At 46.4% G+C, this 15,704-nt stretch overlaps 1 protein-coding gene across 1 annotated transcript in view; it reads left to right on the top strand.

Moving 5' to 3' along the window:
• The window catches only part of WWC3 (WWC family member 3), a 132,075-nt gene extending 116,758 nt beyond the window's left edge, over window positions 1-15,317 (top strand). The window contains exons 18-23 of the mRNA XM_021671558.2: window positions 409-574; window positions 5,066-5,230; window positions 7,137-7,229; window positions 9,537-9,764; window positions 10,229-10,356; window positions 12,278-15,317. Coding sequence (XP_021527233.2) covers window positions 409-574; window positions 5,066-5,230; window positions 7,137-7,229; window positions 9,537-9,764; window positions 10,229-10,356; window positions 12,278-12,344 — 847 coding nt within the window. The 3' untranslated portion in view covers window positions 12,345-15,317. The remainder of the gene's footprint in view (window positions 1-408; window positions 575-5,065; window positions 5,231-7,136; window positions 7,230-9,536; window positions 9,765-10,228; window positions 10,357-12,277) is intronic.
• Window positions 15,318-15,704: the final 387 nt, after the last annotated feature.

Raw genomic sequence — 15,704 nt, 5'->3', positions numbered from 1 at the left:
GCCGTCTTTCAGGGGCTTCCTGCTGCTTCCCAGTGGCTTCCCCGTGGCGTCCCCTGAGTTTAGTTTAGAGAGGAATTTATTTTGGGGAGCGATAGTGCATGCCGAGGGGAAGGTGTTGTGTTCAGGGATGGACAGGAGCTGGGAGGGATTTGGGGCTGAGTGGTGTGCTTTTCTGGGATCTTTAGTGGCTGCAATTGGTGACAGAGAAAGACCCTCTTAATAAAAGTCCTTGAAGAGCTATCTTCCCTGGAAAACAGAAGTGCCCTTTTACTTTATGAGAGACACAACTGTCTTTGATCATTGGAAAGAAATAGGCTTTATTGCATACCTCTACTACTGTGTTCTAAGAGTAGCATGAAATATGTCCCTTTTGGTGACAATTTGGGCTTCTTCAATGTCCATCTTCAGGAGTTGGCAAGCGGACTCAGTGGATAGCGGCTGTAGCAACTGCACCCAAACCAGCCCTCCGTACCCAGAGCCCTGTTGTGTGGGTATTGACTCCATCTTGGGCCACACGTTTGCTGCTCAGGCAGGGCCTTATAGCCCTGAGAAATTTCAGCCCTCACCTCTTAAGGTAAGTGGAAACCATAGGGGATTTTCTGGAGCCCCCACCCCCAACATTTTGCCATATATACCTGGTACTTCCCTGGAAGGAGAGGCTGTGTGACCCCAAATTCTTCATGGGAAGTGTGAGGAGATGGGGGAAGATACACCAAAGGCAAGCAGAGCAGGGGTTCCCAGAGAGGAGAGCCACATGGCTGACCTGCACACACGCCCAGTGGCCTGAGTGTTGGGCACACAATAAAGTTGTGGTATAAAATGGACACTGCTGTTGGATTTGAGGGCCACAGCTAAGGCTGGATTTACTGTGAGCTGAGGAAAAAAAGTGAATGTCCTGAGATCTGTAAACAGCTTCAATAGGTATCGCTGATCCATTCCCACCTTCAGGGACAAATGAGGCTCTGCCGGGTCCATGAGTCCCCCAGGTTTTGGACATTTGTAGTTCCTCTTCCCCTTCTGTGAAGTGTAGAATAGTGCTGTCCTTTCCCCGCTTCTGCTCATCTGCTCCTAGCTTGCTGTCACCCTGTCTTTAGGGGAGAAATCTCTCGTGTTTACAGTGCCTGCAAGGTCAGGGAGGACACTGTGTCAGCGCTGTTTCAGAACTTTGTTTCCCCACTCTTCAGCTCACAAAAGCATTTTATCACCCTCACGCCCCTGCCCTCAACCAGAAGCACAAAGTGAAATCTGCCCCCGGCAGCTTCCCAAGCTGTGACCCACACAGCAAGTTCATAGTTGTTGTTTTGGACCAGGTGGCTGGTCATGGCCCTTGTCCGACTTTCTGAGATCTCAAAAAGCAGCAGCCCAAGCCAGGGCAAGTGGCTGTGGGAGGCATATTTGGTGTTTCCCCTTCCCTCAGCTTTTATTTTTAAAAAGTTAAATCTGCAGAAAAGTTGCTAGAATAATGCAGCAAATATCTATACACCTCACCTAGATCCCACAGTCATTATTAGTTCATCATCACGTTTGTATTCTCCCTTTCTGTGTGGGCATCACAGATACAACAAAGTTACTATAGTGGGTGAGTAGGAAAAAAAAGAAAACAAACTCCCCACCCACCCTTGAGAGGGAGACACCAAAGGAGACATTGCTAGCATATGCTCATGTCACAGAGAGCAAGGGTGCTTCTGGAGAATGCAATGGCAGGAAAGTGGGCAGACGCTTGTAGACAGGTTTGCAGTTTTAGAAAGGGTTCACATTTAGAAATGTAAATTTATATTTACATTTTACAAAGGTCAGGATGATAAAATGGTGCAGCTGCTATAGAAAACAGTATGGTGGTTCTTCAAAACATTAAAAATAGAACCACCAGAGGATCCCGCAGTCCTGCTTCTGGATATGTCTGGGTGTATATCCTAAAGAATTGAAAGGATCTTAAAGAAATATGTACACATCCATGTTTGTAGCAACAGCATTATTCACAATAGCCAAGAGATGGAAGCAACTGAAGTGTCTGTACATGGTGGATGAGTGGATAAAGAAAACGTGGTCTATCCATGCAATTGAATATTGTTCAACCTTAAAATGGAAGGAAATTCTGTCACACGCTGCAACATGGATAAGCTCTGAGGACTCATGCTGCATGAATGAGCCAGTGTGAATATTTATTTGGTCTTCAACTCTTTGAGTTGCATGATTTCTGGCATACAACTCCTAAAATCCTTAGAATCTGAAAAAAAAATCTTTTTATATGCTAATGAGTTTACTGGTGGCTGGCGAAGAAAATAGAAAAGCACAAAAAGACAAATACCATATGATTTCACTCATGTGAGATTCCTGGAGTAGTTGAATTCACAGGGGCAGAGAGTAGAATGGTGGCTGCCAGGGATTTGGATGGGCTGCATGGGCATGTTACAGAGCCGAGCTGGGGTCCACCCACCCAGTGCAGTAAAGCCACGTGTGTGTACCAAGGTGTTTTGCAGGGCTAGAAGGATGGCGTTTATTTGCAGGCACTAAACAAGGAGAACCAGGCAGTTCATGCTTAATATCTGGCCTCACCATGCCTTGCAGGGAAGGGTTTTGAAAGGCAGAGGTAATTTTCAGGAAAGCAGAAGTCACAGGTAAAATCATAAATCAATACATGGAGGTTACACATTGCTTTTGGCCTAAAAGGATGGGATATCTTGATGCGGGGGCTTACAGGACGTAGGTGGATTCAGAGATTTTCTGATTCCAGTTGGTTCATGAGGCAAAGCTTTGTCTAAAAATTTGAGGTCAGCAGAAAAGATGGTTAGCTCTGACTTGTGGGTGTCACTCCCTCCAGGCCCCTCAGGAAGAGATTCAGAATAAAGAGCAAGGGTCAGAGTGCAGTCCTCAGCTCCCCCTTATCTAAGGTCTGTGCCAGTGAGTCCCTTTGGTGGGGGTCTGGGTTTCTGAAGGACAATCAGGGACATATGTTAAGATGTCTTGGCCAGGCGCGGTGGCTCATGCCTGTAATCCCAGCACTTTGGGAGGCCTGAGGCGGGCAGATCACGAGGTCAAGAGATTGAAACCATCCAGACCAACATGGTGAAACCCTGTCTCTACTAAAAAATACAAAAATTAGCCAGGAGGTGGAGGTTGCAGTGAGCTGAGATTGCATCACTGCACTCCAGCCTGGGTAGCAGAGTGAGACTCTTTCTCAAAAAAAAAAAAAAAAAAAAAAGATGTCTTTGATTTCTTTTTCTTTTTGCTTTGCCTTGCTTTTTTTTTTGAGACAGAGTCTCGCTCTGTTACCCAGGCTGCAGTGCAGTGGCATGATCTCAGCCCACTGCAACCTACGCCTCTTGGGTTTAAGCAATTCTCATGCCTCAGCCTCCCAAGTAGTTGGGATTACACGCGTGCGCCATCACACCCAGCTAATTTTTTTTTTTTTTTTTTTAAAGTAAAGACAGGGTTTCACCATGTTGGCCAGGCTGATCTTGATTTCCTGGCCTCCGGTGATCTGCCCTCCTCAGCCTCCCAAAGTGCTGGGATTATAGGCATCCAGCCAAGATGCCTTTAGTTTCTCTAGAGAACCAGACATCTCCAGACTGTAACTTCCTTGGCTATTGATTTAGACTACTATTACCTTGTTGCTTATCAAGTTACTTACATCTCACGGATAGTGAGGTGCCTGGAATTTCCCTTGAAGGAATTTGATTTTTCTATATTTCTGTGCTCGAGGGGTCTGCAGGCCCCTAAAATGGGGTCTCTGCTTTATCTTAGGAGTGGGAATGGGGAGTTGTTGTTTGGGGGAGAGGACAGAGTTTCAGGTTTTCACGGTAAACAAGTTTTGGAGATCTGTTGCACAACAGTGTGAATAGATGCCACTGAACTATGCCTGCACAAATGGTTCATTTGACCAATTTTGTTGTGTAGTTTTTCCCACAATTTTTTTAAAAGCAAGGTTCTGAAAGGCCTCACTGAGAAGGCAGTGTTTGAGTAGAGGCCCTCAAGTAAGGGAGCACTGAGCTGTGTGCAGAAGCATGGTCAGGTGGGAACAGCTGTCACGTGTTATGGGGGGTGCTGAGGACAGAGGGAGCCAAGCAGCACCCACCCAGCACCCTGTCTTTTCTCTGAGGGCATGAGAAATTGGTGGGTTTTGAGCCCAGTGGCGACATGATATGACTGAAGCTCCTTTGTTAGTGTTTTCTAAAATAATTTGTTGAATAATTTGATGAGTTGAAGTTCACGTAACATAAACTGAAGCATCAGTGGGATTTGGTCCACTCACAGTGTTGTTCAGCCACCACCTCTGTCTAATTTCATGACGTTTCTATCACCCCAAAGTAAAACCTGTCCCCAGTGAGCAGTCACTCTCATTCCCGCTTCCCGCAGCCACCTGCAGCCACCAAATCTGCTTTCTAGTGGTACGGATTTTCCTCTTCTGGATGTTTCCAGCAATGGACTCTATACTATGTGGCCTTTGGCGCATGGCTTCTTTCACTCAGCACAATATTTTCAAGGTTGATTTACATGTTAGCATGTATAAAAACTCCATTGGTTCTTATGGCTGAATGCTCTTCCCCTGTGTGGCTAAGATCACAATTTGTTGATCCTTTGATCCATCAACGGACATTTGGAATGTTCCCGCCTTTGGCCTGGCCAGTTTTCCTGCGATGTCCCTGGTTGCTGTGTTAAGAACAGATCTAAGGGCAGGGAGGTGTGGAATTGGGGAAATTGGTAAGGCACCCACTGCACTCATCTGAGCACGGGGTAATGGTGACTCAGGTGAAAGGTTGCCGACAACTGCTCCAAACCCACTTGATCTTCAACACAGAGCCAGCAGGCATCACTCTTGGACTAGATATGGGTGTGCAAAAGAGATCAGGAGCCCAGGACGGCACTAAGGATGTTTGTATGAACAAATGGAGAGTCGAGATCCCTGTGAGCAGAGGGGCTGGGATGGGGTTGGGGGATATCAGCCTTTCCATTGTGGACGTGCCACAGCTAACCCCCAAGTGGAGAAGTGAAACACATGGCTATTCCCATAAGTTTACTGCTTGCGTTACAAAAGAAGTCATGGTCAAGCACGAACCACCCCTAGGTTGATAAGGAAACCAACACAGAAGATCTGTTTCCGGAAGAAGCAGCCAGCCTCCTGAAGGAGCGGCCCAGCCGCCGGGCCCAAGGGTCACCTTTTGTTCGGAGTGGCACAATTGTCCGTTCCCAGACCTTCTCGCCTGGAGCACGAAGCCAGTATGTTTGCAGAGTAAGTTGGAATTCCTTCATCACTTTCTGTAATGTTTTGTCTTCCATCCCCTTTGTGATTTTTTTTTTCTGCTGTTTATACTGAAAGGCATATGTATTTGCACCAGTCATACCAATCTATGAACTGTGGACTTTATCGGTATGCAGTGATGACATCGGTGTTGTGGAGTGACCTCCCCCACCCCCTGCCATGCTTCACTAATTCTGGATTTGTTCAGGATTAAAATTCATCCCCTCCCCTGGTTTTCACTGTTTCGTATGTCCTGAGCTGTGAGCAAGAAGCAGGGAGACTCATTTCTACCTCAGTGTAAGGAACAAGTGGAAGCAGGGGCTGTCTTGAATGGATTCAGCTGGGCCAGAGGGTGGGCCACAGCCCTGGAGGGTCGTGGCGAAGGGGCAGTGAGTTCTCACCCACGTGTAAATTCCCAACCTGTAGATGACAGTGGGTGATGCTCAGTGGTTCTCAGCCATGGCTGCGCCTTGCAGTCAAATCACACGTGGGGATTCAATAGGTCCTGGTACCCACCTACCACCCCAGAGATTTGCCATTGGTCACAGGTAAGGCCTGGGCATCAGAACTTGTGGAATCACCCAGATGGTTTTAGCACGTCACCCAAGGCTGAGAACCCCAAGGTGGGTGGAGGGAAGCCTCGAGCCAGTGTGGTCAATGAAGGTAGGACAGAGTGATAGTGCCAGCACACGTGTACACAAAGGGCTTTTAAGGATAATGGCTCATGACACGGTGGCCTGGAGGGGCCATTTGGTTGAGAACTGTGACCCTTCCTGCACCTCTGAACTGGGGCTGTTGAAGGAGGCACCTGCCCTGGAGGCACTGGCTTCTTGAGGGCAGAGCCAAGGCAGATCTTTGGAGAGGAAAAGGCCTCCGACCCTCGAAGGAGATGTTGTAAACACTGGGAGGGGCCTAGGTGGCCAAAATGGCCTCTCAGCCATGTTGGTGAGACCTGCTGCTGTTGTCCCATTGGTCCAAAGTGTCCCTGTGGAAGCTGATGCTCAAGCGCTTGGCTGGACATTCTAGATAGAAGGCCACGCTCACCGCCGTCCTTGTTCCAGGCCCCTGCCGAGCCACCAACGTGCCGGCTGGAGGCTGCTTATTGAGGAGGGGAGGGTGGGAGCAGGCAGCGCTTTGCTTACCCAGAGGAAAAGCTCTGTGTGCGTGCCTAACAGCTGCACTTACTGGCAATGCTCCTGGACATGTCGCTGTTCTTTGTGTTTGTATCAACGCCGTGCAGGTATGTTGCTGCACTTCCTCAGTAGGTTTACTGGCGTGGAAAGTAAGGCCATAAAGGCAGGGATGTTGGATTTCACACAGATTCACACTGATCCCGAGGTGAGCCCCTGCCACCAAATGAAGGCTGTAATGACTCGGCTCCCATAAAGATAACATTCTTTACTTTCCTGTTTAAAAGCACACCCTGTCCCTCGATGGATGCAGCTGCAGTTGGCAATGTCAGCTTGTCCTGCTACCAGGAATGAGTTTCTTTTTTGGAAGCCACTTTTCCCAGTTATTGCCAAAGCCACAAATACAGCACATGAGAAAGACTGAGGAAAAGGGAACCATGCTGAGGGAAGTGCTGGCCTGCGTGGGCCTGCGCAGGGCATGAAACAGTGCTGGTTTCGATCACATGGAGCTTTTGTTGGCTCAGTTAGCCTGGAAACTGGGGGAGGGTTTCGTTTGCTTTGTTCTGTTTTTTTTTTTTTTTTTTTCATTTTAGCAGAAACTTGTTTAAATTGAAACCCAAAGACCTGGTACAAGCACCAATAATCATAAGTGCACTAGAGGGCCTGTGGAGAGGATGAAAAGAATCTGTTCCGAGACTCCGAGTACGCACAGAGAATGAACTGAATTGCTGAGAAACTGTTTCTGAACATCATTCTTTTTGGTGCAGCTTTATCGTAGTGACAGCGACAGCTCAACACTGCCCCGGAAATCCCCCTTTGTCCGAAATACTTTGGAAAGACGAACCCTTCGCTATAAGCAGGTATGTGCCCTGTAAACAAATGTGGAATCTGTGCTTGCCCTGCGAGTGATTTTTACAAGCCTTAAAAGATCATATTGAAGGTCATATAAATTAAAAGGGAGTATTTCTATTTCTTGTTTACTTAACAGATGTAATGCCATAATGTTGCTAATGTTTCTTAAGATAGTATGATTTCAGAGAATCTGTGATCTTCACATTCTTCGGTATAATAACCATTTCTACATAATAGGCTCTTTTCTCTGTTTTGACAGGAGAGTATATATAGTGTAGAAAAGTTGAGTTTTTCAACATATTGCTTTTCTGGGCAAGGATCATTTGAATATGTGTGTGTGTGTATATGTGTGTATATATATATGTTTGAGTGTGTGTGCATGTGTGTGTGTACATATATATGTTCATATATATGTGTGTGTGTATATATATACACATGTATGTGTATATATATATATACATATATATATAGAGAGAGAGAGAGAAGAAGACAGACACACAAACCCCGATTTCCATGTGGCGGTTGTGCTCCACTGCATGGAGGAGTGGAGCTGACTGGGAAGAATAAGAAACTTCCATAATTTGGGCCAGGTGGGGTGGCTCACACCTGTAATCCCAGTACTTTGGGAGGCTGAGGCGGGCGGATCACCTGAGGTCAGGAGTTTGATACCAGCCTGTCCAAAATGGCAAAACCCTGTCTCTACTAAAAATATGAAAATTAGCCGGGCATGGTGGCGGGTGCCTGTAATCTCAGCTACTTGGGAGGCTGAGGCAGGAGAATCTCATGAACCTGGGAGGCAGAGGTTGCAGTGAGCTTAGATCGCGCCACTGCACTCCAGCCTGGGAGACAAAGCAAGACTCCATCTCAAAAAAAAAAAAAAAAAAAAAATGGAAGTGCAGAAGTGTGTCTCAGCAGCAGCACTGCTGACATCTTCAGACGGGCTCATTCTTTGCTGTGGGGGCTGCCCCGTGCACTACAGGATGTTGAGCAGCGTCCCTGGGCTCCACCCACCAGTTACACCCCCTCACACACACATCAGTTGTATGTCCACAGACATTGCCAGCTGTCCTTTGGGGGACCAGATTCTCCTGGTTGAGAACCACGAAGCTCTGCTGTGAATTTTGCAGTGCTTTTAACGAATTTCTATTTGTTAAGTTACAACCCCTATTTGCATTTAAATTCTGTGTATGTGCAAAATAGTGTTGTGTGTGTAAAAAGCATGCCATGACTCAAGCCGCTGGCGATTGGTGAATGCATTTGTGGTTTTGCTGCAGTAACTGCTCTCCCAGGGCTCTGTCCCCCATTGGATGGGAAGTGCTGCTCTTAGCTCCACACATGAGAGTCTTTGCCCCTGTCAGGGCGCTTCTGAACATAGGTATGTTTGCTTGCGTGAGGCTTATCTATGGAGGGAAGCTTGTACGTGTGTGTCTGTGTGTTTGTGTGAGTGTGTGTATACTGTTTTTAAACAACAAGCACTCATGGTTTATAACATGCTTTCTTTCCCCATGTACAGTGGATCATTGAGATTTTTCCATGTCCATATATTTTTTCAACTTGTTACAATGACTACATTTTATCCCAGCCTTGTAATTTATTCAGTGTTTCCTGCTATTACAGACTTAGGGGATTTTTCTGTCATACTCCTTAATTGGACCACGTTTGCCTGTCAGCAGTTAGGCCTTTCAGATGCAAGTTAGCTTTAGACATATATAGATTCTCAAATTGCACTTTAGAAAGATTGTGCCCATTTTTGATCCTGCCAGCCCCATATAAGAGCGTCCATTGCTGCACACTTCTGCCAGTATATAGGTCATCATTAAAGAAAAACAGGCTGGACATGGTGGCTCACGCCTGTAATCCCAGCATTTTGGGAGGCTGAGGCGGGTGGATCACTTGAGGTCAGGAGTTTGAGACCAGCCTGGCCAACATTGTGAAATCCTGTATCTACTTAAAAAAAAATACAAAAATTAGCTGGGTGTGGTGGCAGGCGCCTATAATCCTAGGTACTTGGGAGGGTGAGGCAGGAGAATTGCTTGAACCCGGGAGCCGAGATGGCACCACTGCACTCCAGCCCGGGGCTACAGTGTGAGACTACGTCTCAAAAAAAAAAAAAAAAGAAAAAGAAAAAAAGAAAAACAATTTGCTGTTACTAACCTTGATACTGAACTAGAGATTTACATTCCTCTTGCCCACATCTGTGTTTTTTAACCTTGGACGTGCTTAGAGAAATATGTGTGCCTGACCTGTCTCCTGTTAATTGTGGAAGAACCTTCGAGAAGGCTGGAGCAAGGGCTCACAGCCGGCATCTTTTGCAGGCCTGCAGGTCTTCCCTGGCCGAGCTCATGGCCCGCACCTCCCTGGACTTGGAGCTGGATCTCCAGGCGTCGAGAACACGGCAGAGGCAGCTGAATGAGGAGCTCTGCGCCCTCCGTGAGCTGCGGCAGCGGTTGGAGGACGCCCAGCTCCGCGGGCAGACTGACCTCCCACCCTGGGTGCTTCGGGATGAGCGTCTCCGAGGCCTGCTGCGGGAGGCTGAGCGGCAGGTGGGTCCCTGGTGGCCAGCTCCTGCTTGTGCCTCCCTGCCCCCTACTCTAGGCTCTGAAGGGAACATCCCAGATGCGGAGGTGGTCCCTGAAGTGCCCCACCACTGGGCTCTTGGAGCCCCTTCTCCCTCTGTGGGCTGTGAGGGTGGCATCTGTGTGGCTCCTGTGTGCATCTGGAGACTGTGGGTGCTGGAAGATGGGCTGAGGGCCCTCCCCACCTTGTGGGGGGAACGTTCTGGTTCCTCAGTCGCCAGGCCTGACTCCAGCCACCCCAGCCTCTGTCTCCTGGGAAGAATTCCTTGGCAGGGGTTGTGGGTGAGGCGGGCCTTTCTCCCCCCTGGGTCACCACTCACTGACTGTGGTTGGTTCTTCTGGGCTCCGGGGCTGGCAGTGAACTTACTCATTCTTCCTTAAAAAAATAAAATCGAGAAAATCATCTTGTTGATCCAATGTTGCTGTTCCAGACAAGACAGACCAAACTCGACTACCGACATGAGCAGGCAGCTGAGAAGATGCTGAAGAAGGCCTCCAAGGAGATCTACCAGCTGCGCGGCCAGAGCCACAAAGAGCCCATCCAAGTGCAGACCTTTAGGTATGGCAAGGTGCTAAGGCCACCCCTCGGCCCTGCTTCCTTCCTACCCTTGTGCCTTTGGCATGGTCAAAAGTACAGGAGTCTGTTTTTGTTTTTTTCTTTTGGGATGAAGTCTTACTCTGTCACCCAGACTGGAGTGCAGTGGTGCAATCTCGTCTCACTGTACCCTTTGCCCCCTGGGCTCAAGGGAGTCTCCTGCCTCAACCTCCCCAGTAGCTGGGATTACAGTCGTGCACCACCACGCCCGGCTAATTTTTATATTTTAGTAGAGACTGGGTTTTGCTATGTTGCCCAGGCTGATCTCAAAATCCTGACCTCAAATGATCTACCTGCCTCAGCCTCCCGTAGTGCTGGAATTAGAGGTGTGAGCCCCTGTGTCCGGCCCCTTGAGTATTTAAAACCCAGGGGAAGTTGAGAACAAAACAGGAATCTACTGCAGCCAGCAGCCTCACTACCAGGAGCGTGTTTTCATGTTTTTATTCTGATCTTTTCTTCCTATAGCTTTTTTTATGCCATTTCTAATCATAATGTCAGTTCAATTTTGCATTTAGCATTTTTAAAATTAACATATTTCATGTTGCTACATAATCTGTTATCTTGTTTGACTGTAATATCTCATCTAATAGATACAAGTTACCCAACGACTCTATTTTATAGCATGCCACTTGTCTTCAAATGCTCGCCATTGTAAATAACAATGATATACATACACACACATATATGTCCCCCTACCCCTGGATAGGGTCTTGCTCTGTCACCCAGGCTGGAGTGCAGTAGCTCAATCATGGCTCATTATAGCCTTGACCTCTTAGGCTCAAGGAATTCTGCCACCTCACACTCCCAAGTAGCTGGGACTACAGGCACAGGCCACCATGCCCTGCTCATTTTTTAGAGATGGGGTCTCACCGTGCTGCCCAGGCTGATCTTGAACTCCTGAGCTCAAGCGATCTGCCTGCCTCAGCTGCCCAAAGTTCTGGGATTATGGGCATGAGCTGCTGTACCCGACCACATTTGCTTTTTCAACTAACTTTTGATGAAGGCAAAGTGTAGCAGCAGAAAAGCTGCATATCATAAACACATGGTCCAGTGAATTGTTAGAAATTCACTGTCCTGAGAATTGACCATTATCAGCACTCCCAGATCCCACACTAGAGTAGCCACCACCTTGAATTATAATAGTATAGATTGCTTTTGCCTGCTCTTGTTTTTTCCAAGGGGATTTTTGCAGATATATTGGTATTCTTTTGTGTCTGTGAAAAGATTAAGGTGAAATTCACATAACGTAAAATGACACATTTTAAAGTGAACAGTTCAGCCTTTGGCTCATTCACAGTATTACACAACCACCCCCTCTGTCTAGTTCCAGAACATTTTTACCACCCCAAAAGTAAACCCTATTCCCACTAAGCAGTCTTTCCCCTTCCGCCTCCCCCAGCTCCATCACTAGGGACTTGCCTTTCTGCCTGTTTCATAGGAATGGGATCATATCTTACATAGCATTTTGTGTCTGGCTTCTTTCTCACAGCTGAAGGTTTTCGAGGTTCACCTGTGTCGCAGCATATGTGACAGTGCTTCCTTCCTCGTTAAGGCTGAATAAAATGTGTCTGACTTTTAGCCCTAATTTTTGTATACCTTTAATATTCACATAGTTTTCACTTTTTTATTCATTTGTTAATATAACAGGTATTTCCTGGGCACCTAATATACACCAGGCAGTATTCTAGACACTGGAGATGAAGGAACCCCTGCCCTTATGGTGCTTCATAATTAACATTTGGAGACTCTGGATACAAGCACATGTGTTGTTGGGGACTTAAATGCAGTTTGTTGTGTGAATAAGAAAAGCCATGATTGATATGAGAGCCATCAGCTTTCCGTGTCTTCATATCGGCTTCTGACCTGTGATTCTCTCTGGTCCCAGGGAGAAGATAGCATTCTTCACCAGGCCAAGGATCAACATACCTCCTCTCCCAGCCGACGACGTCTGATCGAGTGCATTGTGCACATGAAGTATTTATCTGCCTGTTTTATTTTCATGAAGTTCTTAGACTAGCTGAATTTGTCTTTAAAATATTTGTGCAAAGCTATTAATATACACATTTTGTAAAAAAAAAAAAAAAAACACGTATATCTATACATATATATTTTATAATAGTGACGGCAACAGGGCTTGGTTTTTCCTTGTTGTGAAATCGACATCTCTGAAGACAGGTTATTTTATAAAAGATCAAGTATCATGTTAAGAATGTACAGTTTTTATGCTGTTTTATTTGACTTAAAGGCTGGAAGACAGAAACGAAGTGAGTTCAGGCAAATTCACTGTATTGTAATTTATTTATAGTACTTTTTTTTTCCTTGAAGGAAAATACTGACTTTAAGATGTATTTTAAGACTGAAATTTTGTTCTTCAGTACTTGTCATGCAGTAGAATGGAACTTGGGGCTGGTTTTGTTTTTGATTGCAAACACTATATGCTAAATTTGTCACTTGTATCATATGTGCATTTACCATGTATATTGTACACGCTCACTCCCTTGATGTCATGTTAAAGTGTCCCCTGCAGTGGTTCCGTCGTGACTCAGAAGCATGTGTGTGTTGCAGAAGTCAGTCTCCGGCGTGGGCCGCACGCCGACCGCTCATTTCTGTGTTGTCTTCGGAGGCATCTTGCTGTGCTCAGCGTGAGTCTGAAGCAGGTGCCAGAGCCTCTGGTGTACCGGGCTTCAGCCTGTTTGCTCATGGTGGCTGTCTGTGGGGCTTCAGCCTGCCTGTCCTTGGTGGCTGTCCATGCTGCCCACCTCCCCCAGCCTACCCTGTCTGGCTGTAACAGACCAAGAGGGTGGCGGAGGAACTCCTGCCACGCCACTGTGTCATGAGGGAAAGTGAAAGGGAACCAGGAACTAGGAACGCCCATACTGGTTGACTCTGTGGGTGAATCTAGCCGTTAGGACATAGACATGATCACCTTTGCTTCTTTTGGGGGAGGGAAGGACATCTGGGTAACTAGAACTACCCAGCGATAGTCCACAGGAGAGGATCGGGTTTGATTCAGAAGGCCCCCTGTACTGGAGTCGACCCAGTATTCCTCAAGAAATCTTAGAACTAGCTCATGAGGAAAAAAAAAATTAATGTAATAAAAATATGCCATTGTTCTCTGAAATGCCAAATGATATAAATATTTTGCCTAATACATATTTATTGTAGATGAAAAGCAGTCTTCTCAATGAGGCCTCGATTCGAGTACATGGGGTGGGCCACGGGAAATGTCAGAGGAATCAGAACTCAGCACTCTTCTTCCTGGACCTTTCTTCCCTTCCCTTGGAAATGTCCCTTTGAATCAGGCCTCTCTCTTCTCATCAATCTGTAGCTTCCCCTTTGTATAACCTGCTTTCCTTTTTACATTTACTAAAAGTGGATTTTGTAAAAGCATTTCATTGACACGCGACCTATCACGGATAATGGAATTCGTCAGTGGTGGTAAGACTCAGCTCCTGATGCTTTTCACAGTTCCTGTCTCTTGCTATGTATTTCTGCCTCTAGTTTTGCATGTTTTGCTTTTTTTTTTGGCCAATTCCTTTTTATATGTGCCCACAACAGAGATGAGGAGACACAGAGCACCCTGGGTCCTTTCCAGCACTGCCGGGCAGGCCCTGTCTCCAGGCCCCAGCTGTTGAAACTTTCAAGGGCAACGAACAACCATCCACAGTGCTGGACCCTCGGCTGGGCAGGGGCAGCTCATTTCCATCTCGGCCCCCAGATACCCAGCCTGTGTCCCACAGGGATCTCTCCAAGAGGGAGGGATTGAGGCTACTTTTCTGCCAACCCCTATTAATTGTAATGTGGGGAGACCCACTGTGTCAGTGCAAGAAGCTCCAGACAAATGTTTTCAAGTAAATTCCACTGCCCAGCCTGCACAGATTTCCCTTTGAAGTACTTCCCTTCCACCGTGACACCCAAAGGGTTTTTTTTTTTAATTTTATTTTTTTTTATTTTTTTTAAAGAGACAGGATCTTGCTTTGTGGCCCAGGCTGGAGTGCAGTGACATGATCATAGCTCACTGCAGCCTTAACCTGCTAGGCTCAAGTGACCCTCCTGCCTCAGCCTCCCAAAGTTCTGAGATAACAGACATGAGCCACTGTGCCTAGCTTATTTTGATTTTTTTTTTTTTTTTTTAGAGTCAAGCTCTCGTTCTGTTGCCCAGGCTGATCTTGGACTTGGGAACTACCATGCCTGGCTAGCTTTTTAAAAATAGAATCTCACTGTTAGCGCGCAAGAAGCAGATGCAGCCCCTGCTTCCATATCAGTCCAAGGAGCCATTGTGTTTGCCGCCTTTCCTTTGAACCTCCCCCCACCCCCGTGCCTGGGTCTGCTTTTGCAGCTGAATGCAGCCATGTCAAGCAAAGAAAATCAAGACGAAAGAAGGCTAGAGAGCCAGGTGGTTCCCTGCGGATGCACATACAGGCAGTGGAGGCCGCCCAGGCAGGCAGAAGGACACCAAGCACCCTGTGTTGCTTGTCATTTATGACGTGGTCTTGGAGTATCTGGCTAGATCAGACTCCACGCCGCCCAGAAAATAACCCACATGCCAGAAAAGTGAAGTCCTATGAGCTGAAGGGGCGTTTCCATCTATGTTTCCATCTGTCCATCTACTAGACCTCAAGATGAAAAAGGCGCTGCCAGATTTTAGGAGCCATTCTGGTCTCAAAACCATCAGGGTCCTGCCACCAGGGTTCTTTTGAAAGAGAATCACATGTAAAAGGGAATTTGGCTTTCACTTCATCTAATCACTGAATCGTCAGCTTTGATTGATAATTGTAGGAATAAGTAGCCTTCTGTTGTGGGAATAAGTTATAATCAGTATTCATCTCTTTGTTTTTGTCACTGTTTTCTCTCTAATTGTGTCATTTGTACTGTTTGAAAAATATTTCTTCTATAAAATTAAACTAACCTGCCTTAAGAACAGAGTGGAAATGTGTGGTTTTATGGAGAAAAATATTTAATTATGGAAACATAAATATATAAAAAAGTGTGTGTTTTTAAGCATAAAAATAGAGGTATAAAATCAGAGAAAATAGTAAGCTGAACACAGCCCTCATCCAGCTTCAACACCATCAGTCATGGCTGCCTCAAATCTATCCCTCCAGCCCACCTTCTCCTCTTAGAACTTGAAGCAAAGCCCATACAGCTTGCTGCTTCATCTTTCAATATGTATCACTAAAAGAGAAAAACATGCAATAACCTTATCACATCTTAGCGTGTAATAATGCTTTACTGTTACTGAATAGACAAGGCTTTCTCTTCCAGTTGTCTTCCATCATTCTCTTTTCAACTCTTTGAACAGAATCTAAACG

This window comes from Aotus nancymaae, unplaced genomic scaffold, assembly GCF_030222135.1.
Source record: "Aotus nancymaae isolate 86718 unplaced genomic scaffold, 86718_ANA_hifiasm-v0.15.2.pri h1tg000058l, whole genome shotgun sequence".
NCBI classification, from domain to species: Eukaryota; Metazoa; Chordata; class Mammalia; order Primates; family Aotidae; genus Aotus; species Aotus nancymaae.
Note: the sequence above shows the minus strand (reverse complement) of the source record. Positions and strands in the feature narration are given on the sequence as shown.